Raw genomic sequence first — 25,144 nt, forward strand, 5'->3', positions numbered from 1 at the left:
CAATGAAGGAAGGACATAATGAGGCATCAGCATTGATTTCTAATCTGAATACCCCAGCCATACTTAATTCAGGACCCTTCACTCCTCTCTCTATCCTACAACCTCAGCCCTCAGTGCCCCTGCTCAGATCCACCCCTCCTACTCTTCTCAAACAAGCCCTTCAGAGTCTCATCAATCTTAATCAACTCCTCCTTCTCACCCCTCCACACCTTCCTAGTCTCTTCATCCGCTTCCAATACCGCCTCCACCATCGCCATCAACTCTTTAATCTCCCTCTTCACTTCCTCCACACCCTCCTTTCCGTCTCCCTCTTCCTCCACACACCTTCCCCAAGCACCCACACACCCCTTAACAATTACCCCCCTATACACACTCACCCTAGGCCACGTATTCGCCACCACCCTCTGCAATCCCTGCGCCGCTGCAACCATGAGAGGGGGATACGCCAACCCGAAGGGTTCAAAGAGGATATTCGAGAGGAGCGTGGTTAGCGGCTGCAGATGTTTAACGGCGTTTATACCCATTTTATCTATCAGAGCAGGGAGATGGAGAAGTAGAGTTGTAGCGAGACGCGGGTACGTGGATGGGTGGGCGTGAGAGAGGGGCGCGAGGATGGCGAGGCGGAGTGTGCGGTCGAGGAAGCGCTCGAGGGGCGTGGAGAGGGCGGACGGCGGTTCTTCAGGAGTTTTGGTGTTGGGTGGAGTGAATGTGAAGGGTTTCGATGGCGATGGTGAATCAGGAGATGGATATAAGACGTCACCCAGCGCCAGGAGGGCCGGCAATGCGTTGTCTAGGAGTTGGCACGATTCGTCTTCTGGAGTCAGAGTAGGGAGATACGTGAAGAGTGGGAAGAGGGAGTCTTCGAAAAGGGCGCCGAGGCCGGTGCGGGCGAGGAGGGGTGGAGGTGTGGATTTGAGGAGCTGGGTGAGGAGAGCGACTCCTCTCGCCTTCCAAGGCAGGGAGATATCGTCCATCATTTTGAGGATTGGCGGAATGAGGAGAGCCCAATTCTGCTCTATACTTTTAGGATCTAGGATCGAAAGGGTCCAGCGGAAAAGGTCTATAACATATGCATTGTGTGTGTCTTTCCATGGCTCAGGCTCCCAGTGGTGACGCTGTCTGAAAGTGTGGTCTAAAGTCGGGGCTTTGTGGCCCGCCGGCGTGATATCAGGAGGAGATTTTGTCTGCGAGAAGAGAGGTCGGACGGTAAGCGTGAGGAAGTGAGTGGCAAGGCTAGAGGAGAGCTCACTGGTTTTTGACTCGCCGCCCTCCTTGCTTGCTTTGACGGCCGCGATGGCCTCGGTGGGGTCGGTCACGTCCGAGTTGCGGAGTTGCCAGGCCATGACGACGTCGAGGGCGTCTTTCATCCAGGGACCAGGTTTGGTGTTAAGAGCTTGGGCGAGCTCGGTGCCTGTGAGAAGAGGTCGGAAGGTGTGGGCTTCGAGAATGTTGTATTTGATCACTTGGTTCAGAAAGGTGGCGTATGAATCCAGGAGACCTATGGACCTATTAGACTTTGGAAGAGGGAGAAAAAGGGGATACCACTGACGGTCCCGTGAAACAAACCCCAACACTACCTCGTAGATTAAATTGAAAAGCACCTGCGTACGCCAAGAAGCACCCCAGCGGCGAATAGCCATACCCAAGGTGTCCCTGGCAGTCGCGGCATCTGCTACTTTTGTTGCATTAGGTCGCTTGATTTTGTCGTAGCAACGGTCCACCATTTGGCGAATTTCTTCTCCATGTCGAAGAGACGCCGAAATGACATCGCAGACCCTATTTGGAGCCTTGAAGCCATCGCGGGCAACAAGATAGGCAGCATAGTGTGGTCGTTGAGTGGGTTTATGGTGAGGAACTGTGGGAGCATCTGCCCATGGCATCAGTGCGGCGCAAATCCACGCAAGATACCGTTCATCAGCATCGCGAGCGAGTGTCTGTGGGATTATGGAAGGAACATCAGACGCCTCTTGAGACGTTATTGTATGGACGAAGTTATAAGCCGGCGAGAAGTGTGCCAGGTCAGGGGCAGATCCGAGCTCTCTGGTAGGGTCGGTGAAGATGGTGTGGTAGAGGCCAAGACGGTCAATGAGGGACATGGCTCGAAGAGGATCTGGTCCCTTGAGCATCTTCTCCAGTTCGATGCCAACCCGCTCGCGGCTGATCTTTATTCTGAGCACCTCTCCTATCTCCGCGTTGGACATGGCGCGCTCCGTTTCTGGGTCTATCGTATAACCCAAGCGACTTGCGAACCTGATGAGCCTCAAAATGCGAAGGGGGTCGTCTTTGAAGGTTTGATAAGGTTCCAAGGGCGTCCGTATTAGTTTTGCCTCCATGTCCTGGAAACCGCGCCCCGTGAAATCCTCAATGGTGGAGGTATTCAGATTATAGAACATGGCGTTCACGGTCGCGTCGCGACGCATAGCATCTTCTTCGGGCGTTCCAAACTCAATTTCAGGGTTCCGGCTGACCTCGTTGTAGGTTTCCTTTCGTAGATTGACAAGATCCAGGTCGATTCCCATGATCTTAGTTGTAGCTGTCTCAAGATTCTTGGACTTATCCGGGTTCGCTTGGATCTTGGTCAAGCCGATGCCAACCTTCCTGCTCTTCTGCCTTGCTTCCGACTTCCCGTTCTCTTTCTTTGGTTTCCCATTCTCTGCTTTGGGCTTTGAATCACTCTCGTTCGGTTTTGGGCTCTCCGCTCTCTCTTCTAGGCCGTACTTGGCGGCGTTCCCAGGGATGTCCAGATACTCCAGCATCTTCAATCCGAAATGCTCTCCGGTCATCTTATTGATGGCAACGTCGATGTCCTGGCTACCGACGCCGAGCAGCTTGTCTCGCACCCATCCTCCGGTGAAGCGGAGTACAACCTTTTCGTGAGCGAGTTCATCAGGGACCTTGACTGCACTCTCGATGGGCCCAGTGCCAACACTCTCGTCAATGTAGGCAGCAACATCGAGGAGCAACTGGCGTAACTTTGTTTCGACTTCGGTCAATTCCAGGGTGGTTTGATTCATTGTTGCTGGGGATGCCGTGGTTGAAAAGAGCTTTACAGAGGGCAGCTTCGGTGAGTTGCAGATTTTGCGACGTTTGGGGATCGGCTCGTCTCGTGCTTCCGTCGACATACGGCACGAAGCGGGAAGGATCCAAGTGCAGAAAGCTGTAGGGTGAAGGGTGAATGATGTGACTGTACGGAGGTCACGTTTAATCCGCAAAGAGAGAATCCGCGGTGAGCAAAATCGGTTGGCCCACATCCAGGTCAATCAAGGATCGATGAGAGCGCTCTGCATGAGCCTTGTGAATTTCCACGCACGCTTCTGGAAGCTCACAGCAGAAACGACATTGTATATTGATTGGTGTCAATTGAAAGTCGTGCATCTGTGAAGATTGATGATACCTAGGTAAAGCTTGGGTCCCCCACCAGTCGGGAAAGACAAACACCACGACACCTCGTCAGACTGCACCTTCACCTCGCTGCCGCATTCCACCCTCCACCATTCTCCTAGTAATGTCGTACGCCTGCTAGAATACATGCCCGCGAACCCGGTTCCTACGCGCCCAACATCATCTCCCAGGGCGGCTCGCCCGCGCTCCCCGTGCCCATGAACCCACTGCAAGATGCTACTCCGAGACCGCCAAAGTATGCCGACCTCGAAGCCTCCGTGATCCTCCCCAAACAGCGCGCATCGCCTGCTTCGTCCCTTACGTCGCTACCCTACCGCCGATCCAATCCCTCTCTGCACAAGCTATTCGAATCGACCTCATCGCTCGCGGGCTCGCGCCCGAGCTCTGGCACTGCAACGCCCACTCCCGCCTCCGCTCCGCCTGCCGCTTTATCCCCAGGATCGCGACAGAATGGCACGGGTACGCCGTCCAGTTTACAACCGGGAGTCTCGGATGAATACAGGATTCTCATACAGCGTGCCTTTGTGCCGCATGTCGCTGTTGTGGCCGATGTAGAAACGGAGACCATGATACGAGGGAAGGGTATCGAAGGGGGACTGCTGCAGCTTCTGCGCCCGTTTGGGGAGACTGTACCTGGAAAGATCACGATAAGAGACAGTATAGGTGCCAGTAAGAGCCATGCGGACTTCGGCATACGCTTCGTGGGAGCACATCTTGGTTCAGGGCTTGCTAGCTTGCCGGCAACTGCGCGGAATAGTCTGGAGGATCCTAGTCGGACGTCACATACCTCAATGCGCCCGAGGAGTATAGGAGGAAATGTAGCGCAGGTTGAAGAGGTGGTGGATCGCCATTTGCAGTACTTCGAGTTCAACGCCCATACCGCTGCCTCGGGCATTCCTGGGGAACCCCATACTCTCGCCCCCGAAGCAAATTCTTCTCCCTTCTATACTCTCTACCTTAGGCGCTTGCTCTCCGGACTGCCCCTAGTACCCCATGAGACTTTCGCTCACCCCGTCGCAAGCGTCATTGCAGTCAGCTCTCGAAATCCGAATCCCACCGAAGAGTTTAGGAGGCTCTACGCGAAGCAGCGCGAGGGCGAGCTTCGGCCACCCCCATGGGTGGATAACGAATATCTACGCTATTATGTGCTCGTTCACGAAGAGGAGACGGGAGATATCGCAAAGTCCAATCAAGTATTTGATCAAATGAAGCGGCATTTTGGCTTGAACTGCCATCTATTAAGATTGAAGAGCCAGCAATGCATCCCGTCCGACGATGACAGCGTGCGGCTCCCTACCTGCGAGTGGATGTCCTCTGCAGAGGAGCTGGCAGAGATCCAACAGCGAGGTATGCCCATCTTCACATTCCCCAGTTCCACCTCAACTAACCCTCTCCCAGAAACCGCCGACGACATAACAGACCCCACCCCGTATATCCCCGAGTCCGACATTACAGCCATCCGCACCTTCGTCCGCGAACTCGTCGCCCAATCTATCGTCCCCCAAATGGAACGCCACGTCGCCACGTGGAACGAGCAAGTCCTCGCCCGCCGCCGGGGCATCTCTGGCCGCTTCATGTCCCTCTCCAAACGCTGGACGCCCTTTGGTTCCAGCCGCAACAGCTCCTCTCCCGCCCTAGGCTCCTCAAACACAAACTACGACTCCCTGCAGGGCTTCTACCGCCCCGACGCCCCCGAAGCCATCATGCGCAAACTGGCAGACTACAGCTTCATGCTAAGAGACTGGAAGCTAGCCCTCTCAACCTACGATATTCTCCGCACCGATTTCAACAACGACAAAGCCTGGCGGCACTACGCCGGCGCCGCCGAAATGGCCGCCTTGTCCGCGCTCATGTCCACGGGACCCTTGACTAGTAAAACCAGAACGGAAAATATAGATACCTGGATCGAAGCTGCTTCCTACAGCTACACGGACCGCGACCGCAGCGCAGCACCGTATTACGCCCTCCGCACATTGGCGCTTAGTTTGGAACTCCTGCGCCTGAGGGGTGCGTCGGCCGCCGACGATGCCGCCAGGTGGGCCTCCAGGATCCTGGAAATGGGACTCGTGGGGCCTGTGGGGAACGCGCTGTTTACGGAGCGCGTGGCTGCCTGTTATGCGATCCGCAAAGGGGTGGGAGCGCATCGCATGGGTTCGCGGCTACGCAAAGCAGCGTTCTTCGCCGTGTTGGCGGCCGAGGCCTGGTTCCGGCTTGGAAAGTCTTTGCAGGCGGAGAAGTGTCTCGATGTTGCGATGGGGTTGTATGGAGCTAGGGGTGGGTACGACGACGGGGTTGTGAAGATTCCGTTTGCGCAGATGCGCGAGTTTATTGAGGAGTTGAGGCAGCAGATTCTGGGTCTGCGGATGTCGATTCGCGGACTGGAAAGTGAGGAGGGGGCGGAGGAGGAGGTGGAGGAGAGTGTCGTGGTTGAGGAGACGGAGACGCTGGATAAGAGTCCCAGGATGCATCGGAGGTCGTTGATTGGGGCGGTAGCGCCGGCGACGGATCTAGCGGGGCTGACTCCCGGATTAGAGAGGGAGAGGGAGGAGGAGAAGAAAGCGGATCATTTTGAGTGAGGGATGTGAGGACTTCTAGGATTGGGGCTTTTGCGCATTGCGTTGGCGTTAGTGGTGGCTGCAACTTGGGCATTCGTGAGGGCACTTGGGCCTAGAGAGGCGGATCATATTCTTGGGCCAGTAATCTTAGGGATCGGGGTAGATGATCAATCATCGATTGTTATCTATGTTGCCGTTGTATTCCGTCTTTTTGTCTATGGAGAGTTGTACATCATTCACATCCTCCCCGCAGTCTCTTTCTCGTTCACCCCGTCTCCCACCCGCAGCCGCTCGTACTGGCCATACCTAACACTATACCTCTCCCACCGCAGTCACCGTCCCATTAACCCGACACAACTTCCCATTCTCCCCAGGCAGCCCATCTACAGTCTCCACTACCCACCCCTCACTCCCCACCGCGTTAGCCGCCCAAAACACATCTTTCACATCAACCGCCTGCTTAATCTCCAACAACCTCGCATACTTGCTCCCCCAAAAACTCTGCTGCCAATTCGGCTCCAACCGATCCGCTTCGTTCAAATACGCGCCCGAGCCGGGTGTAATATCTCTCCACTTCTGCAGCGTCTGCTTGGAGAAGGCATTCCACGACGATAAGATGGACGAAGGCGACGACGGGACTGGCCAGTTGAGTAAGGCGATTGCGTGCATGACTGCGTTGCGCCAGGCGGGATTAACGGCGTTGTCGACATTCCCGCCTCGGGCAAGCGTGGGCGCCATGTGGAAGCCAAGAATTGAATGTCCCGTTTCCACCATCTGCTTGATCGCATTGAAGGTGATGTTCCGTCCGGTTTCGGAGGCGAAGTTGGAGCGCGGGAAGAGACGCGATCCCGGGGCGCCCGAGACAGCACCCTGGGGCTCCAGGGGGAATTCGGCTTGCCATGCGGGATAGAAGGATTTGTATTCTGTGATTTTGGGGGAGAAGGGGATATTTAGGGCTGTGAGGGTGGAGAAAAAGGGGCGGAGTAGGGAGTTCACCTGTTGTGCTGTTTGGTTGGGGGCGAAGAAGGGTTGCATTGCGAAGGAGAAGTCTTTGCCGACGGGGGAAAGGGTATAGTAGCTATAAGTGCCGGCGTCGACGTGAGAGAGAATGAGATCCATGTAGGCCTTGACGGCTGCCCAGAACTTGTCTTTGCCGAGAGTGGTGCTGGAGAGACTCCAGGAGGCGGCGGTTACGGGCATGTCTTTGAAGGCTTTGATAGTGACGGATGTGACGACTCCGAAGGTACCTCCGCCGCCGCCTCGGAGGGCCCAGAAGAGGTCAGGTTCGCTGGTTGCGTTTGCAGTGACGAAGTCGCCGGTGGGAGTAACAACTTCGAGGCTGAGTACCTGGTCGGCTGCCATGCCGAATAAAGAGCTGAGGGGAGAGTGACCGCCTCCTTGGATGTAACCACCCATGATCCCTACTGTCTTGGGCGGTCTTAGCTACGAACTGGTACGCAAGATAACGAACGTACCTGGCCTTCGCCGCCTACAGCCACCACTCCTTTTTCATTGGCGAACTTGTAGAGTTCAAATGCCTGGACGCCTGCACCCGCCTTAATCGCCGGGCCTTTATATCCGCTTCCGTCAACATAATTCTTGATAAACTCCAAATCTCTCAGGCCATGCGTCCACAAGCTCAGCGCTCCGGCACCAGCAGATTTTCCCGTGAAGTCGTGCCCAGTGTTCTTAACAACAAGTCGCAGTCCATTATTGCGAGCGAAATTGATGCCGAGCTGAATATCCAATACGGTCTTTGTGTTAATGACATAGGTCGGGTATCCTCCCTGCGTACAGTTTCCACTATTGAATATAGTAGGAGGTGTACATGTCAGGCCTTGGAAAACGGGCGACAGGACTTCAATCGGGTCGTTCGTCTGGACATGTGAATTGCTCCAGTTCTTCGTCACATCCTGGCACTTGGCTTTGTTCTCCGCTGTTCCCGGATAGCACACCACGGACTGAGGAGTGGGCTTGAGGAGGACATTCTCTGCACTCAATTGCTTGGCGAGATTTTGCCATGCCTTAGTGGAGGGCCATTTCCCGTCGGATGGCGTGTAACGACATCGAGCTGCTGCGTTCGCTGTTTCCTGTGCTTGTGCTGAGTTCTCGTCAAATTGACCTCCAAAGGCGAAGAGTTTAGCTTGGTCGTCCGGTAGGCTCTCTATGTGTTCTCGAGTCAATTGTATTTTCTCGAACGGGAATAAACTGCTTGAATGGGCTGGTAGAGATAAGAACCCTAAGACCGGTAATATGAAAGGAAGAGAAAGCCTCATCGTGACGGGCGTGACGGACTGCACCAAGGAACGAATGAAATGACGGGCTTAAGGTGGCATAACAAAAACGCGAATCTGCCAAACCCTCAGCAAAATGAGAGAAAAGAGCTCTAGAGATCCACAGCCAAGTGAGGAGCAGATGATCCCAACTATAAACGGAATATTGAGGTGGCAAGTCCTCTCTGTCTATGCTCTGCCGTTAGGTAGTATGTAGCCAACAGGTTTTACTTTCGATATACGAGCTTGGAACCGTGCGCAAGTGGAACGAATAACGGAGAATTTCCATTCTGCCGATGCAGGAACCGGGTATAAGGTTTATGGATGGCATTGGACAGGTAGGACTGCGACGCTAGATGGTAGAGTCAAATCAACGTCACCGCGGTACGTGACATCAGTTCGTTATTGTCGCCACGCAGCGTAGGCGGCTAAGCGCTCGACATGTGCAAATCACAAATGCACACTACGATCTGTGGACATCGCCGGTAATATAGCGAAGCGGCTTCATACCCGATGTAATCAATCCGAGATTGCTGGGGTACATAGATGTCGGGTCGATGTCAAGTCCAAATTGTCATGGAATGTCGCCTGAAGGTGAGAGGTTTGCTGTCTATCCTCTTTAGTAATGTTGCATTGAGAGCGGAGCATGGAGTGGTAATGGAATATAACTTGAGTGAACGAAATGCTATGTGTTGAACGTCGATTTCTCTCACAACGCAGGGCTTGGCGCACTCTGTTTCTGGTTAGTAAACTTTACACAAAAGGAATAGCCCTGAGCTTATGACGCTTGGTTCAACCTCTCTTCATTCACTCCAGCTCGCCCTTGAAAAAACCAAATGCGCATCTGAAGGTGGATTGCCTCGTCGGAGGCGGATTTGTCTATTCCGTTCAAATTATGACAGTCCGGAACGGTAAAGTGCTTAAGTGTGGTCACATGACGAGTCACTAGTCGGGAGAATCGGAACACCTCGGTAATGCGGAAGTGCGTTAACATCAGCAGATGAATGCCTCGAGCACGGCGTTTTTGACAATCGTTCATTTTGGAGGTTACAATCCTTTTGATCTATGACACGAGAAATATTTGTTGTGGATTTCGTTGATCTTTAGTTCATTGTATTTCTGTCAATATATCCCACCCGATCTCATTTTGATTACAGCCAGGTCGCTCCGCATTAGACTTTCAGCAACATCACGACACAGTCATAACAAGTCTCTTTCCCGATAGTCTCAAAAGACAATCTGTATTAATGTCGAAACTCTCGCCGAGCCTCAAAGGCCTCATAAACGCCGCCCATGCACGCCCCGGAATCACTCCCGCACCGCATAACATCGACGCACTATACTCCAAGATCGAACGAGAAGCCTCCACACGGAAACTCGGGCGGCCGTCATGGCTTGCCCTATCCACAGCGGCAACAATGACGATGAATTCCCCAGCTTCAATGGTGGCATTGTTTAATGTTGCACGGGCGTCGAAAGCTACAAGCGAGGCAGTCGCAATAGCGGAGCTGATGCGGGAGGTGGGATTGAAGTGCATAGGGTTCAATGGGGTATGCATTGATGGTCTCACAAAACCCTTCTGCCTTAAACTAACGCCTATGAGATACCTCGAACCATCAACATGCTCAACGAATTCAAAGCGCAACTTCCACCCTCTGTCGCTTCCTCGCTCTCCACCACACCCACCCGAGAACCCACACCATCCAATATAGAAGCAATAAAGGAGCGCGGCCGCAAGTTATGGGACTCCATATACCGCCCACTGGAAAAGAAGCTGGAGGCCAAACTAGCAGACACACATCCAGATCTTCCCGTGTACATCCTCAGCGGTGGGTATGGCGCATTGTTCAGCGATCCACCTCGCACGACCGGCGCAAATGTAGGACGCATAACAACAAGCATAATAGCGATTGCATGTCTGCGGGCTCAGCAGGGTGTAGGGCCACAGGTCTTGAGCCATGTTTTCGGTTTGCGGAAAGCTTGGGATGACGGAACTTGGCGGACTGAGCCGGACGCAGGCGAAGAGGAGGCGATTAGGTGGCTTGTGAGCGATGAGGGATGTACATGGATATTGCAGAAGGTGGATGAAATTGTGGAAGCGATAGGGAAAGGTGAAGGGACGACATTTGCTCCGATCAAGGCGAAGTTATAAGACCACGGTATCATTGGACCATTGTCTGGAATGCTTAGATGATCCCTAAGTCACAAGTTTCTCGCAAGCTGCGAACTGGAGGTCCGAATACCGGTGCAAACAAACGCTACCTTGCGAATATCTACGAGAGGTACGACCTATCCACCCAACTCTGATAGCCACTCCCCAAGACCGTCTCAATGGCCACCGGACTCGCCAACTTCTTCGCAAACGCCGCCCTCGTTCCCTTTGCCCCATCCCCCGTATTCGCATACTCGCCGTAATAGACATGATCAGTCCTTGGATCCGAACTTCCCCAAACCTTCCATCCCTCCCCGTTCACCACATTCGACAGACTCGTCCTCTGGAACACAACTCTAGAGTAATTCCTCCACGGCCGCCCAAGGTAGTACGTCCCGGCCTTAACCGAGTTCCCGGACGCCGCAGCAACATTACTATTATTGATGACGTAGAACGAAGGGTTGGACTCAGAGTCGCGTCCATTAGCAGTGATATATCCAATCGAAGCAGCCAGCACGCGAATATCGACCCTATCAAACCAAGCCGTCGCAGTCTGACCGAAGATGAAATCCGTCGCGCCGACAATAAGACACTTGGCATACAATTGCGCGCCGGTGTTGGCGAGAACCGTATCCTGGTAGCCGTGGAACTGGACGCCGTAGTAGCCTTGTTTGTCGGCTTGGGCGCTGAGTGCGAGGGCTTGCGACCCCTGGCCCCGCGTGTTGACCAGGTTGACGTTGTAGAGTTTGAAGTTGGCCGAGTGGGCGCGCAGAGTAGCTGTCAGGTCGTTGTTGGCGACGTCGTCCTGGCTGAGCTTTTGGGTGATGGTGACGGTGTTGCCGGTGTAGGTCGATGTGTCTGTTGTATAGCCGTAGATCGTCAGGGCGGCTTTTCGCGAGGGGATGTAGACTTGTTCATTGTAGGTGCCTTGGTAAATGAAGATGCATTGAGGGGAGGTGCTGGTTGTGCTGAGGGCGTTGACGGCGGATTGCACTGTCTTGTATTGGCCAGATGAAGCGGTTTTGCTGACGACGAGACAGCCGGAGGGAGGGGAGGTTCTGCCTGCGGCAAGGGCCACGGAAAGTAGGGAGAAGAGTGGGAAATAGAGACGCATTTTGTGAGGACCAGTAGAATAGTTGGGTTCGGAACTGTTAACAGGTCTCTATGCAGTAGATCTGGCGAAGTGGTACATGGCGTCTACATATATTGCCCTCGGCTTCATTCCTGCTTTGAGCTGTTTAATCTAATTCTCCGCCTTCGGTTTCAAACTACGGAAGCTTGAGAGGAGAAATTCCTTTTCTTTGCAAAGCTTCAAGATGCCTTTGTAAAAGCGGATCGGAGAAATGGCGACGTTTTGAAACATCCATCGGTTGGGGCAAGGGATTCTAGGAGTAGTCGGGACCTGGTTGGTGGAAATTGCATGAACTAGGACCGCCAAATAGAGTGACTAGGGCTCTTCAAGTAGCATACTGAGTCGCGTCACTTCAGATACTCTGACAGCATCTCACCTTCTAATCAGAATTGCGCCTACCAGAGATCAGCAAGTATACTTAATAGCATATCGCTGCAACAGTTAATCATGCGTGGTATTCAATCTTCTCAGCTGCTCATCCTTCCTAAGACGTTCACTATCTCAAATTCGCGCCCGTAGCTTTACGCCTTAGCGGTATAATTTCAGTGAAAGCTGCAGAGCTTATGACTTAAAGGCAGTGACAAGTAAGATAAAAGGTTAGTGTAATCAAATGGAGCCAAGCATATATTTTTTCTTTCATCAAAAGCACGACATTACCTTCTATTGCAGAATAGTATCAGAGCACGAGCAATATAACAGTTATGTTGCGAAACTGAATCATAATTGAGTAGCTTTCCAAACCTTTCAAGTCACATTGTAGCTATCAAGAAGGTGGCGCAGTAATGCTCGCAGTGTTGTTAAGCACAGCAGCAGCCCAGATATCACCCATATGCTTATATCCAGCCGCATTCCTATACAACGTTAGCCAGTCCTCTCAAATCTCTATAAGACAGTACTCACGGGTGCAAATAGTCACTCAGCTCACTCCCACCAACAACACTCTGATCAACAACGAACACCTTGAACCCCTTATCTGTCCTCGCCTTGACCACGCCCGGAATCGCAGCGTTATACGTATTGAACTTCTGCTGCAACCCGCCATTAGTCGTCTGCACAATCTTGGCCACAAAAATCGCCGCATTCGGCAACTTCGCCAGGATATCATCAATCAGCGCCCCCAGCCTCGTCGGCGCCTGTGCATCTGGCTCCGGGGGATTGTTGCCGCGGTTCAAGTCATTGGTCGCGAGATGGATGAGCACGACGTTGGGCTTCAGCGCTATGGCTGGCTGGATAACGCCCCTGACCTGGCTGATGACCCAGCCGGAGTGGCCCTCGTTCTCGTTGTCGGCCATGTTGCCGGAGCGGAGGGTGCCGACGAAGTCGACAGTTTTGCCTGCTGCGATGAGCTTCTCGCGAAGTTCCTGGCGGTAGCCGTTTGTGGATTGGCCCTGCATATAGCCATAGGTGATGGAGTCACCCAGGGGGAGGATGCGCAGGGGGACGTTGGTCTGGCGTTTGGAGAGGGTAGAGGTGCTAGGGGCGCCGAGGGTTACGGGCGCGACTGCTAGGTTATGAGCTGGGATGTCCTAGGGTCTCTGGTGTGAATGAGACTCACATAGCGACAAGAGCGTGAGGGGAAGTGCGAGCTTCATCTTGGATGCCGCCGGTGGATCTTGCAAAGGCTCTGGACGACGTTGGAGCAGCGATGTATGCTCATTGTACGTGTGCGTATCTATATATTTTGACATGGTTTACCCTAGGGTAATGTCCCCGATCTTGCAATATGCCAACTCGGAGTATCTGGCAGGATAGATTAGTATCCTTCACCCCGAATTGTCTCTTATTGCACTGTCAACCAATTGAGCGTCCTTTCGGTTATACCAGGGGATCACGCTACCGTGGAGATCGTCACAGGTATACAGAGACTCCACAACCGGTACATGGGTTCGGAGCCGGTGGCTATCTTGTATCCAATACTGTAAGTGCTAAGCCAATTGCGACGACCGACTATTCGTTCATCGTTCATCTTCTACAAGCAGTGTGCGAGAGCGTAATCGCAAGCTAAGATTGCTGGAAGGTAGAACGACATTCTCCATTTAACAGACGTCGCGCCGAGTGAGCGACAGCGAGATTTCAACTGCGTTACTATTTCGAGCATAACTGCGCAGGTGAAACAGTGGCAAAGCGGCTAAGGGTGAACTGCCGAGGAACTTTGCCGCGTAAGGAAACAATTAAAGGGATATATTAGACTCGTGTACAGCTTGCGTTTGCGCTGGTTTTGTGAGCAGGAGGCGCTCCGAGGCTCCCAGCTTACAAGGGATTGAGTTGATCGTATAAGGGTAGCTAGCGGGAGCTTTATGTACAGGAGACCTGCAGGATCACGTGCTATATCCACTGTAACAGGTTTGCTTAGGCACTTGTCCTCCATATCAAATTTGAATGGTGGCTCGACCTAGCGTAGTCATCTGTTCCGCTGATGTACGGGATCTATAGATTACGGATAAATGTGGCTAACACGTTCTCTCTGCAATATACTTAAATGCCGTCTTGCCGACACTAACACCAGCTCGAAGACTACAGCAAGCTCTGTAATGTAATTCTGCGCTACTATTCAAGGTAGAGTCGACCAGTATTGCCACGATATGGAAGATGCGTCTCGTTTCTTTGGACTTTCAATCCCGAGGGTGCTGTATAAAGTTATCACACGTAGAGGTTAGAGATTGATAAAAATCTCCAGCTTATTTAATTTGTTAAGTCACTACGGCCAGGTCAATTCGGTCTACTCTCTACTATACACTCAGTGTATCCTACCCTACTTCCATCTGCGAAATCCAACCAAGACCCTTGTCCTCTAGCTACTCTAGGACCTCAAGACCTATATTCTACGAGTGGTAGCTTCGTGTCCTATATATCAAGGAACCTGGGAAGGAGTTAAAAACGTGGATCGTAGCGGCGTGGGATTCGTCGAAGGTGCGATAAAAAAAAGGGCTTCGGAGTCAGAAGTTCCCGGACATAGAGGTACTCTAGTAAAACAGAGAAGCTAGCAATCCAACATAACATTGAAACCAGCTTCATGCAACTGGTTAAGCTAAAGCTATGGCTCCTGCTTAGCCCTTTGTGCCTGAATCCTCTCCATCATAGCATGCCTTCTCTCATCAACTTCCTTAGACCACACTTTGCCCGCGTCATAAGGCCCCTCGTAAGCGGGTACATCCTTTGGGAGTTCCACCCAGGGCACCTTGGACGCAGTAAAAACATGTACTTCTGGAGTCGCTTCATGCGGGCTATCCCACGTTCCCACGCGCACGAATCGTAGCAGTGGTCCTGCTCCCCCGTAATTCGACCACACCGCTCCGTAGCACTTTGGGCATCGTGCTATTTCTTGTCCCTTGCCGCTCGCGGTTGGGGTAGAGATGACATTGGGTTCGCCGCCTAGGTGGGTGACGTGTTCGCTGGCAAAGAGAGCGTTGATGACAAAGGCGGAGCCGGTTTCGCGCTGGCACCATGTGCAGTGGCAGCATTGGACGATGAGAGGGTCGCCTGTGAGGCGGTAGCGGATGTACTTGCAAAGGCAACCGCCTTCGAGAGATCGCTCCGTGGAAGTGGACATGTTGGGCTGGCGTAGAGTTAGGATTGAAAAAGTTGCATCGATCGTTTCGCTTGTACGCACAAAGTCTTGATGGTTCTGGTGTGAGGAGGTGTAGGAGGGTGTTGTTGCGTTTGAGAATTAAGACCTCCACGGGAGCGTTCTGAGGTTTAAATACTACAAAGAGCTATGACTTCAACATTCGCATGGAAGTCCGCCGAGGCAAACGATGAAGCGTGTAATCATAATATTCAGCAAGGAATGCGACGAATCCGAATAGTCGGCTTCATTTTGACTCCGCGTCGAACTGTATGATAGGAATGATTGCTGCGCATGAGCGGTCCGTCCCTAGGCGTGGCAGCGAGGTGGAGCTTGGATGAGGTTTTTCGGACGAACAGCATAGATGCATATACGAAGCCAGAGCGCGTGAGTCAAAACGCGTGATCACGTGTTATTTTGTATAACATGAATAATTCGGACAGCACAGACACCCCATATATTGTCCAATAGATAGTCAGGTACAGACTATGGGAGAGAGTTTCGTCCGTTGGGTTGTCGATACCTACCCCGGGTATGCTTCGGATGAATGCTAAACCTGATTAGGCATAGCGCGGAAAAGATACCCTACCTCAGATCCATCAAGCCATCACCACGCTAACATGTTCATTGTCTCCAAGTAGATCACCAAATGACTGATTTATCTGGGGCTGAAGCTATGCCCTGGCGATAATTTGTCAGCAGGTTCACATCTCCCAACTTCCTCTCCCTCGTCCCTCCAGCCGCTCCGCGAGATCTCTTCTACAGATGATACACTTTATGCTTTCTTAAATACCCTTTAAGGCATTGACGACGAGGTATGGTGCTTCTATAACTATGCATGGTGTTGAAATGAGGGCCAACTTCAGGCAAACAGAATTGGTAGGTAAGCTACATTCACCGGCCGTGGGCTGCAGATGAGTTGTTGAACCTGACGCCGCCCTTGTTTTCAGCCCACGACCTAACTAGTGAAAGCTAAGCCATCCCGTCTCTATGCTCAGCGATCCAAGCTCGTATCTTTTTCTGTTCAGATTCGCGGACCAACATCATCCGGATGGAAGGATCAACGGACAGCACAACTGGACCAATATCGGATCTAATGAAGAACCGAGACTGCCATCTTACAAATATGACTTCCTTGTACCAGGAAGAAACGGACGAATATGCGGAAGAAGGTAGCAGTGATGGCTTGCTCTGAGTTGCCGAAGTGCACTCAGAACGCACCTGCTACCCGTGGCTGTTGAAGAAGAGCTAGAGTATGAGTGGCTCCCAGATCACTTGTGCATCAACAGTATGGCCCCGCCCCTGCCGGCATACTTCAAGGCCCAAGTCTGCTCACCCTTCTCCAGCGATTCATCGATAAAAAGTGTGTAAAAATTTGGATCCTGTTTACTCGTAGCTGACTCTGTGTAGTCCCGAGGAGCAAAAGATATTGAATAAGGCGGACTACTCCCTGTCCGTAGGCGAAGCCTTGGTGCAAATCTTAACGGATTGCCAGGACAACCTCTGTCTCTGCACGCTGTTGCTTGTTGGTCGGGGACTGAGGCCAAGCTTCAGGAATCATCTGTACGAACGACGGTTGAACTCAGGATGCGATCAACGTCGCTTGACCGCGTCTGCAGCACAGGCTACCGACGTACCGAATTCCTCTATACTAAAGCATGGGATTTCAAGGACGTGTACCATTTCTGTCTAAGGGAATCTACGCGCTACCTACTATGCTTTATCCCGTCAGAAGAGGCCCTACGTCCCGATACGGCGGAACAGGAGGGAGACAAGCCCTTTGCCCGCACTTTTCCTGCGTGTTTAATCCCAGGGACAGGAAAGTACCGGATGCACCATGTTAGACGTTGGGTACGCAATGGTCCAGTTTGCCCTGGCAAAGTTCAAGGGAAGATATAGACCCTGAAGCCGAAGTCCAGAAGCTCGACAAGTGCGACCAGTGGTATAAAATGCTCATGGCATTGCGTGCACCGGAAGACATTATCGCAAACTGTTTCCGCTACCAGTTCTTTTATAAGGACGTCCCAGGGCCTGTCTGTCAGTCCCACCCAGGGCTATGCGAGGTGCGATGCCTGACTCGTATGAACCAGACGCCTTATTACTCAAAACTTGTTACACAGTTACCTCAAGCAGCGTTTTGGTCCTCATATCTAACTACATACACAACCCACTTCCTGTTGCGGCCTGTACGACTAATTATTTGAGCTAGATGAAATATACAGTGTAGGTACCAGTATGCCTATTTGTCTTTTCTGGTTCAAGTTGGCGATCTGACCTATTACTGTGTAGGCAGAACCAAGCTAGTGTCCAAAACCGGTTAATTTACTTCACGACTTCACCATGAACGATATACCCAGAGATCCGCCAGGCATCCATGATTAACTTCAACCGCAAGAATACCTCACACCGTGCTTCAAAAGGACATATATCGCTGCGACACCGAAGTCGCGAACGTCAACAAGTCCAAAATCTACATCAACGAATTCTCCGTCGTAATGCCTCCGCTTCTCTGCTGACTTTCCTATCCCCCCTGCAAGATTTCGGCCCCTGAATTAAATATCGTGAGAAGATTCCGGTAAGCGCTATAAAAGCTCCCACCACGAGAATCGCGATCCTATAACAAGACCCCAAATTCCTGCGAATACCAACAAGAATATCATCACCATCACCCTCCCTTCCTCTTTCTCCGCAACCAGCAAAGACTTCCAAGCACCCTTCAGCACACAAATCATTAAATCCGGTGAAGAGCTAGCATTGGCAGAACCAAGACACACGACTAGCCATACTCCTACCTAAAAAAGTAAAAAGAAATTAAGGAAAAAAAGAGAAGGAAAATGGGAGGAACATGGTACACCGTGAAAACTTACTTCCGCGACCACGACCCGCGCCCTTCCAAGCCCAACCCATACAGCAGTTTCACGTACCGCTACCATCACGCGTATCGGTATGCGCCTGCTGCACCTGCGCCTGCGCCTGCCCCCGCACCCGCAGACGCACCGGAGATAGCATCTGAACAGATCCCCACCGCCGAGGACGACAGCGATTACGATGAAGAAAGGGACGCAGATTTCCTAGCGGAGGCACGACGGGCGGCGGGTAGGGATCCCGTTACGGGGCGGAGACTGGATCCGGGTGTGCAAGCTGCTGATGGGAGTGAGCGAGGGCGGAAAGGCGGGTTGTTGGGGAAGTTGAGGCGGAAGAAGAGTGCTGCTGTTGGAAGGGGGGAAGGCGGAGACATGGCTTCCTCGCAAGATGTGTCGATGTCCCTATCCGGTCCAGTGCAGCCGCAACAACAGCAGGAGCGAAGCCAAGGCGGTGCAGCGGCGCAGTCGAGTCGAGGTGCGCAGAAGTATCAAACCGCTCCACCTGTTAGACCTCAGACTCAGACTCAGACTCAAATTCAAACTCCTCCTCAACCGGATTTGGAAGGGTATTATGCACCGCCGCCGAGGCAGGCGAGGGAGTACTATGCGCCTGGAGTTTAGTCCATCAAGAAGCGATAACCGGAGAAAAGGGGAATCAGGTATACAGTACGTTCTTAATTCGGTAATGCACAGGGGAGTTGAGAGAGCAGTAATGAACAAGGTGGTTACGTCATCTTCTCACGATGCTGGATTCCACGCTGGCATCGTCTTGGTTGAGTGCAATGCAGATGAGATACCCGTAGACATTCTAGATTGTACTTTTTTAATGAGGGCCGAAGAAGGATGAGTCCATCTCATAGGCTTAATAAAGTGAGTACATTCATAGTTCGGATGTATTGCGATCGTAGTACTTCATCAATTCTCACTTGCAAGTCCTTGGCTGTACATTATGAGAGTATGCATTAGCACTACTACTACTACAACTACGACTATTACTCCTATTTTACATAGCAGGATACGCAGGCGCTCTCAGCGGAAATGAGATTGCATAATCTCCCATCCCAACCCCACCCAAGGTCCTGACATCGGCGGTCCACAGAATTCTTCGCCAAGAATCAACTCCGCCATCGATGATGACTGCGGAAGCGCTCTTGAAGAGGGGTTATGCAGCGTGTGAGAACTCGATCGACATCTGATTGTTCCTCCTTTAAAGGCCGTGCCCAGCGCGTATTGGAGTGGTTCATAGTTGCCGAGATGCCGAAAATGAGGAAGCAGGCATCCGCCGATGATGATAGCGTCGGAGATAGCCTCATGCCATGGTTCCAGTATGCCAAGAGGTCCAGTGAGGGCGTGCGCAGTGACAGTCTTGCAGTGGCAGAGGGAAAAGATGCCACGACCCACCGCGCCGCAGAGCCTCAACCAGGTGAACTCGGACTGCGCACCGCTCCTTAGGATTGTCTCCGTGCCTCGAGGCGATCCTTCTCACAGCATTCAGAATGGACTCTATAGCCACCCCACTGCGGCGCAGGCACAGGCGCAGACGCCCAGTTGCTCAGTGTGCAGGCTCCAGCCACACGAAGCGACCGAACGTGGTCTTTTCAGCCCTCTGAGACATGCGGCGGCACGGGTGGCGCATAAAACGGGCTGAGGCAGCAAACGCAGTTTGCGATGTTGGAGGCACCGGTGAGGAAGCGGAAGTGGTCCAACGAGTTTCGGCTGAGTCGAGGCTGAGACATGCAGGTCGCGTTTCGAGGACAGGGAACATGGTTGGATCCAAAACCAGAGATTATGACATAGGTGAGATAAGGTGATGTAAGCTCCTCATATAATCGTTCGACCGGTGGGAAAAAGCAAGTGCTGTGAACAGTACGGCAGTTGAATGTAGATGGAGAACAGTTTAAGAAATATTGTATACTAGACAAAGGAAATAAGCAAGGACAGAGAATAAAACAACAAGAAGAAAAGGTTCAAATGAATCCAAGATGGCTTTTGTGAAATACAAGGTTGACTGCTTCACTGTCGCAGCGTTACATATGGAGTATTGAGAATCGCGCAATGCTATACAACTTCGACAATTCGCATGTTTCCAACCCGTCTAAAGCGCTTATGGTAGATATCATGAACTGCGAGTAGGAGCAAATGTTTGGTCATGCTACACCAACGATGTGGATGCGGTAATGCATTTGGAGAAGAAGAGAAAAACGAAATGGCTTTGAGAAAATCAGAGCGATGCTTCAAACGCTAGAAGAACGACGTCGCCTATGCTTTATACCGCGCAAAGAATAATAAGACAAAAATGTGAAATCCTGGGTATCATGCAGAGACATAAAGGCAATAATCATACAAATGTAAAGAGCAGAAAGGTGGTAGGCGTCTGCGGACGAGTATTAAAGTGGTGTTAGGGGTAGCGCCGCTGGAATTCTTGGTCGAATGACTTCTTCTCGTCCAGGTTTATGATTGCGGATCTCTCTCTCCTGGTTTGTAGAGCAGTTACGGCAAGTGTCAGGAGCGTCAGCGCTTCGGCGGAGGCGGCGCCAATGGCGAGGTAGAAAGCAAGAGCCTGAGACGTGTTAGGAGGTCTCCCAGGGCAGTTCCTAGAGCTATTATTGTGTTCATACCTGTTCTGAGCACACTGCGCGGTACTGGAAGCGACCATTGCTCATGACGTTGCGGTTTGTACAGGCGTACCGGCCAAGGCTGGCCTTGCTCGACTTATCGAGCAAATGGAAAACCGCCAAAGCGGTAGCCCACAACACAACTCCGAGGCTGCCAGCAATGATCCGATACGCATCGCGCGAACGGACGGGTCGGCGAAAGGACTTGAAGGACGTAGCCGTGATTGCGACGGACGCGACAAAGTTGGCAGCGGCAACAGTAAACAGCACCAATGTAGGCCAGAGGTTCGTTCTCGCAGGCCATGTCATCGGAAGCTCGCCATGGCGGAGGTCCAGCGAGATGTTGCCACGATATATCTCAAGAGTGTGTATGAGGGTACCCGCGACGGCGCCGCTGAGGACGATGATGAGCAGACGTAGTGCCGACCGAAGACTACTCAGCCAAGGGCTATGATCGCGTACGATGAGCTCCTGGGGCATGATACGAGGTCGGAATCGATGAGATTGCTTTCGTTGCGCGTTCTTGTGAGACTTGCGAGAGGGTCCGGCGGACGACAGTAGTTTATGAGAGTAAGCCGCGGGAGGTCCTGGAGGCATGATAACAGCGGATTGACGAGCAAAGGGAATCAATACATGGATTGGGACATTGGGGCCAAAGGGATGCGCGCCCTGGCGAATTGAGGCAGGGCTGGGGGACGGGTGTCCTGAAAACGGTGGACAGAGTGACAGACAAGAGGTGAGGATTAAAAAGGGGAGCAACCTTGGAAGCTTCGGAAGGCTGAGCCGTTGAACGGGCCGTGCACCAATCCCGCTAATCCCAATCCGTCAACGACTCTACAACTACAACACCAAACTCCCTCCGAGTTGTCGAAGCAGTCTCCCCCATTACTGCGGACGCCCATCAGAATCGCGTGAGGACAGAGTGTCGCCCAATGGCAGCAATTGCAAGCCTCATTCGCCGGCGTCAAGTCTAGGGTATGCTGATGAGCGGCACAGAAGCTTCTGAAACGCCCGCAGGATGTACATAGTAATCCTCGATGCTGTCATCCTTTTTGTGGTTACACACGCCCGATAGTGGTTACAGTCGAGGGGCGGGGACAGGTGTAACAATAACAATAGGCATGAACAATGGCAACGGGCGGTCGACGCGATGACAGTTCCAGACATGGTCTTGAGAACGTCGGAAGTCGAGAGATATCGTGGACGCGCGTCCAGTTCAAGCAACGGAACATGCCCACGGTGGGCATTTAACAGCTAAAGTGCCGAAATTCAGAGTTCATGTATCTATTCATACGCAGAATTGCACTTGTCTATTGTGTTGCATCCTGCACTGAGATCAGAGGCAGGCGTGTAGAGATGCAAGCCGAGAGGTGAAATATGAGAGCTTTCCAATTGCCGCATTGGGTAATCCGACAGTTCTGACATGGGATGGCGACTTAGAAGAGTGACGATGCACGACTGACAGGCTACATCTGTCCGCTTGTTTCAAAGTTGGATAGAGCCAGGACTATAGTAACACATAAAAGTTTGAACATAGAAGGAAGGGAGAATTCGATTCTGCTTCCACGTAGCCTTCCTCTTCGCCCAATTCGTCCACCCTGGGCCAACCATTGGGAGCGCAGCCACTGCCCGCATTCACTGGTGCCCCACAATAGCCAGTGTGAGTGATAATATCGGCCTGACTTCTCTGTGTTCCAAGACGAATTCAACTGAATCAGCTGTGAGTATGCACAGCATGTATGCGGTGTATCTCAGCCTTGTGCACAGCCACAGCCGTACGGACCACAAGACATGCTCTGGACGAAGACAGAACCTCGGGTAGCGACCTGCACGAACACACTGGTAGTAGGCGTTCTGTAACTCTTGATCATCTTTCGAAAGCGGAGATAATGGGACCACCTCTTACGAAGTCCGACAACCGATTTTCACCATTGGATAACGCCGAAACGGACAGCGACAGTGGTTCCCGGCGAGACCAACTACAGACTGAGCCAAACGAGCATTTCGAGCGGAATGAATGGTATATGAAATGGAAGAGGGAGCAGTTACATGCCGACTCAGACAGCGAGAGTGGCTCCAGCGAAGACCAACTATTGAATGAGCCCGGGGGGGTTCACGTCCGGTACAAAAGGTACTTGGAGGAGAAGATGGACAGAGCGCCATTAAGGAAGGTTTCCAAGTCGTTGAAGGAATCGTGGCAGAACGTTTGCAGAGCGCTTGAACAAGCAGTCGAGGAGCGCCCATATGCAACACTCTGCGCGACCTGCGAGTCCATCTTTCACCCCGCGAGAACGAAGCTGTGGTTCGAAATGGGGAAATGGTATCTCCATCATCGGTCGCAGTCAGCGCTTGAAGATGCTGTTCGCATGGGCTGTGCCATTTGCAAAATCATCAACGACAACACTTGCGCACAAGCGGGTAACTACACCAACACGCCAGGCACTGAAGGCACTCCGGAAGGCCACAGAGGAGTCCTCAAATACAATATTGATTGGTCCGATCTGCTCGACTATTCGATTCGGATCGGGTACGTCCCTAAGGGTGCGCGTTTTCCGCCTGAGGAGCAAGTGGTTCTTGATTTAGTCATGGTCAAGCCTGAAAGTGAGTAGGGTAGGATACACGCTTAACGTGGGCGCAACTAACCTAAAACAGGCCTACTGACCATAAATTCAAATTTCGAATCCGCTTTGCCAAAATCCGTGTTCCCTTCTACAACAGCTTCCACTCAAGTCTGGGATCTCTGTCGCTACTGGCTGTATTCCTGCAGAGCTGGGCACAAGAATTGTGGGCACCGCCGGCAAGATCTTTCTTTCCGACCATCAAGATTGGTCCATGTCCAGGGCATGAAGGGCAATATCATCCAGGCCCGACTCGAGAGTGACACCAAAATGCTGGATGCTGTGAATTATCTTACCCTTAGCCATTGCTGGGGAAGCGGCAAGTTCTTCACCCTTCGCAAAGACAACTTGGAACAGCTTCAGAAGACCATCGTCGTCAAGGACCTTTCAAAGGTCTTCCAAGACGCGCTCCTCGCTACACTTGAGCTTGGTTTCTCCTATATTTGGATCGATTCCTTGTGCATTATCCAGGACTCGGAGGAAGACTGGCTGCGGGAATCGTCAAGGATGGGGGAGATCTACAAGAACTCTTCCTGCAACATTGCGGCTACTGGTTTCAGTGACGGCAGCCGAGGACTTTATGTCGAAAGAGATGTCTCCCGCCTGACCTGTCACAAGGTTTCTGCTGGTTGGGGTGGAGTTTGGCCTCACACTGATGAACCACTTAAGAGGGATTACTATCCAGTGAACCCTCGTATGTGGCACGATCAAGTTTCTAAAGCTCCTCTGAACAGGAGAGGATGGGTGCTTCAGGAGCGACTTCTCTCCCCCTGTGTCCTCAATTTTGGCGCCGAGCAAGTGCTCTGGGAGTGCTTCGAATCGAGCAGCTGCGAGGCTTTCCCCACAGAATTTCCAGATTGCATTGTATGACCACTGACGTTGAAATCGCTAGGGTTCTATGAGACAGGACCAGTTACATATGCACAATTGCAGCATTCAAGCTCGGAGAGGGAAAGCACGGACCGTGGAGACTTGACAGAGGGAGTAGACTTGACAGAGGGAGATAATAGTCGGTTGTACGACTGCTGGCACAGCATTGTAGCAGCGTATTCCATTGGTCAGCTTACGAAGCCGCACGATAAATTCCTTGCCATTGCTGGAGCTGTGAAGGAGGTTCGCCATGTGCTGAAAGACAGATATATTGCAGGGCTCTGGGAACGCAACTTTGTTCGCGACCTTTTGTGGACTGTGAGCCATTCGAGAAGCCGCATCGGCTTATCAGTCCGATACAAAGCGCCGACTTGGTCATGGGCGTCTGTAGACGCTGAAATCTCGTATACCACAGCGTACACTCCTGCAGGCGAAAACGAAAAGGAAACATTACATGCAAGATTACTCGATGCACAGATATCATACACCACGGGAGACGACACCGGGCTCGTGGAGCACGGGCGAATACGTCTCCAAGGCCGACTCCATCAAGCAATATATGCGGAATGGTACAAAATCCCACTGTACAAATCGGGCAAAAGACGCTTTGTTTGCGGCGGGATTGAGATTGAACTGAAACAGCACCTTGATTTCAGTGGAGCCAACCGCAGTAAACAAGGTGGGACTCTCGTGCAGCACGGAGAAGATGGCGTCCTGGAGATTCTGATAGGCGCAGAGTTTCAGCAGCATTGCTTGAGCAAGCAACCACTTTTCTTGCTTCCCATCCGTACAGGGCCTGACCTAGACAAGTACGAGCCAAACATTGCTGGTCTGATTTTGACTCCGACTGGGCGTGATCGTGGGGAGTATATGCGGCTTGGTATCTTTGTTGCTGAGGAAGAAGAAGCGCGCCAGGCTGTCATGATGCCGTCGTCAAATCTGAACGAGGATTTGTGGATAGAAGACACGGGAGATGGTTATGTGTTTTCCATTGTGTAAGCGGTACCAATCAATCCGAGTCCACTTCACTCTTCAGTTGCAGGCGAAGTCGCATGGCTGAAGGATGTAGTTTGAGGGTAGAGAAGGCGCGAAAAGAAG

At 52.1% G+C, this 25,144-nt stretch overlaps 10 protein-coding genes across 10 annotated transcripts; 4 read left to right on the forward strand and 6 right to left on the reverse strand.

Annotated features, from left to right (window-relative positions):
- Nucleotides 1-44: 44 nt before the first annotated feature.
- Nucleotides 45-3,385, reverse strand: EI97DRAFT_436452 (poly A polymerase C-terminal region-like protein). Its single transcript, XM_033799107.1, has 2 exons — nt 1,550-3,385; nt 45-1,498 (listed from the first exon to the last, which is right to left on the reverse strand). The coding sequence occupies exons 1-2, from the start codon at nt 3,012-3,014 to the stop codon at nt 111-113; spliced, it is 2,853 nt and encodes a 950-aa protein (XP_033650562.1). The 5' UTR covers nt 3,015-3,385; the 3' UTR covers nt 45-110.
- Nucleotides 3,386-3,396: 11 nt separating this feature from the next.
- On the forward strand, nt 3,397-6,124 carry EI97DRAFT_192921 (uncharacterized protein). The gene is made up of 2 exons (XM_033793614.1): nt 3,397-4,749; nt 4,801-6,124. The coding sequence occupies exons 1-2, from the start codon at nt 3,600-3,602 to the stop codon at nt 5,976-5,978; spliced, it is 2,328 nt and encodes a 775-aa protein (XP_033650563.1). The 5' UTR covers nt 3,397-3,599; the 3' UTR covers nt 5,979-6,124.
- Nucleotides 6,125-6,269: 145 nt separating this feature from the next.
- On the reverse strand, nt 6,270-8,233 carry EI97DRAFT_461461 (FAD-binding domain-containing protein; the record flags this gene model as incomplete). Its single annotated transcript, XM_033801201.1, has 2 exons — nt 6,270-7,385; nt 7,433-8,233. 2 exons carry the CDS (start codon nt 8,231-8,233, stop codon nt 6,270-6,272), a joined length of 1,917 nt encoding a protein of 638 aa, XP_033650564.1.
- A 1,244-nt stretch (nt 8,234-9,477) lies between these two features.
- Nucleotides 9,478-10,382, forward strand: EI97DRAFT_384404 (uncharacterized protein; the record flags this gene model as incomplete). The annotated part of the gene is made up of 2 exons (XM_033795975.1): nt 9,478-9,780; nt 9,834-10,382. The coding sequence occupies 2 exons, from the start codon at nt 9,478-9,480 to the stop codon at nt 10,380-10,382; spliced, it is 852 nt and encodes a 283-aa protein (XP_033650565.1).
- Nucleotides 10,383-10,442: 60 nt separating this feature from the next.
- Nucleotides 10,443-11,923, reverse strand: EI97DRAFT_192944 (carbohydrate esterase family 8 protein). The gene has a single exon (XM_033793615.1). The coding sequence runs from the start codon at nt 11,494-11,496 to the stop codon at nt 10,504-10,506; it is 993 nt and encodes a 330-aa protein (XP_033650566.1). The 5' UTR covers nt 11,497-11,923; the 3' UTR covers nt 10,443-10,503.
- Nucleotides 11,924-12,277: 354 nt separating this feature from the next.
- Nucleotides 12,278-13,106, reverse strand: EI97DRAFT_482963 (SGNH hydrolase; the record flags this gene model as incomplete). Its single annotated transcript, XM_033802085.1, has 3 exons — nt 12,278-12,365; nt 12,415-13,030; nt 13,070-13,106. The coding sequence occupies 3 exons, from the start codon at nt 13,104-13,106 to the stop codon at nt 12,278-12,280; spliced, it is 741 nt and encodes a 246-aa protein (XP_033650567.1).
- Nucleotides 13,107-14,547: 1,441 nt separating this feature from the next.
- On the reverse strand, nt 14,548-15,548 carry EI97DRAFT_436457 (glutathione-dependent formaldehyde-activating GFA; the record flags this gene model as incomplete). Its single annotated transcript, XM_033799108.1, has 2 exons — nt 15,125-15,548; nt 14,548-15,070 (listed from the first exon to the last, which is right to left on the reverse strand). Exon 2 carries the CDS (start codon nt 15,062-15,064, stop codon nt 14,549-14,551), a length of 516 nt encoding a protein of 171 aa, XP_033650568.1. The 5' UTR covers nt 15,065-15,070; nt 15,125-15,548.
- Nucleotides 15,549-17,913: 2,365 nt separating this feature from the next.
- EI97DRAFT_445306 (uncharacterized protein) lies at nt 17,914-18,564 on the forward strand (the record flags this gene model as incomplete). Its single annotated transcript, XM_033799959.1, has 1 exon — nt 17,914-18,564. The coding sequence occupies one exon, from the start codon at nt 17,914-17,916 to the stop codon at nt 18,562-18,564; it is 651 nt and encodes a 216-aa protein (XP_033650569.1).
- Nucleotides 18,565-20,341: 1,777 nt separating this feature from the next.
- EI97DRAFT_384502 (uncharacterized protein) lies at nt 20,342-21,038 on the reverse strand (the record flags this gene model as incomplete). Its single annotated transcript, XM_033795979.1, has 2 exons — nt 20,342-20,503; nt 20,562-21,038. The coding sequence occupies 2 exons, from the start codon at nt 21,036-21,038 to the stop codon at nt 20,342-20,344; spliced, it is 639 nt and encodes a 212-aa protein (XP_033650570.1).
- Nucleotides 21,039-22,115: 1,077 nt separating this feature from the next.
- Nucleotides 22,116-24,143, forward strand: EI97DRAFT_193060 (HET-domain-containing protein). Its single transcript, XM_033793616.1, has 3 exons — nt 22,116-22,218; nt 22,293-23,159; nt 23,211-24,143. Exons 2-3 carry the CDS (start codon nt 22,298-22,300, stop codon nt 24,044-24,046), a joined length of 1,698 nt encoding a protein of 565 aa, XP_033650571.1. The 5' UTR covers nt 22,116-22,218; nt 22,293-22,297; the 3' UTR covers nt 24,047-24,143.
- Nucleotides 24,144-25,144: the final 1,001 nt, after the last annotated feature.

This window comes from Westerdykella ornata (assembly GCF_010094085.1).
Source record: "Westerdykella ornata strain CBS 379.55 unplaced genomic scaffold EI97scaffold_31, whole genome shotgun sequence".
NCBI classification, from domain to species: domain Eukaryota; kingdom Fungi; phylum Ascomycota; class Dothideomycetes; order Pleosporales; family Sporormiaceae; genus Westerdykella; species Westerdykella ornata.

What these genes read in the sequence shown, in the direction of transcription:
- EI97DRAFT_436452 (XM_033799107.1), bottom strand. Translation starts at nt 3,014, where the DNA reads ATGAATCAAACCACCCTGGAATTGACCGAAGTCGAAACAAAGTTACGC. An exon ending in GGGGTTTGTTTCACGGGACC is followed by an intron (nt 1,499 to 1,549) that starts GTCAGTGGTATC and finishes ATAGGTCCATAG; the next exon opens with GTCTCCTGGATTCATACGCC.
- EI97DRAFT_192921 (XM_033793614.1), top strand. Translation starts at nt 3,600, where the DNA reads ATGAACCCACTGCAAGATGCTACTCCGAGACCGCCAAAGTATGCCGAC. An exon ending in GGCAGAGATCCAACAGCGAG is followed by an intron (nt 4,750 to 4,800) that starts GTATGCCCATCT and finishes ACCCTCTCCCAG; the next exon opens with AAACCGCCGACGACATAACA.
- EI97DRAFT_192944 (XM_033793615.1), bottom strand. Translation starts at nt 11,496, where the DNA reads ATGCGTCTCTATTTCCCACTCTTCTCCCTACTTTCCGTGGCCCTTGCC.
- EI97DRAFT_193060 (XM_033793616.1), top strand. Translation starts at nt 22,298, where the DNA reads ATGCGGTGTATCTCAGCCTTGTGCACAGCCACAGCCGTACGGACCACA. An exon ending in AGTCATGGTCAAGCCTGAAA is followed by an intron (nt 23,160 to 23,210) that starts GTGAGTAGGGTA and finishes AACCTAAAACAG; the next exon opens with GCCTACTGACCATAAATTCA.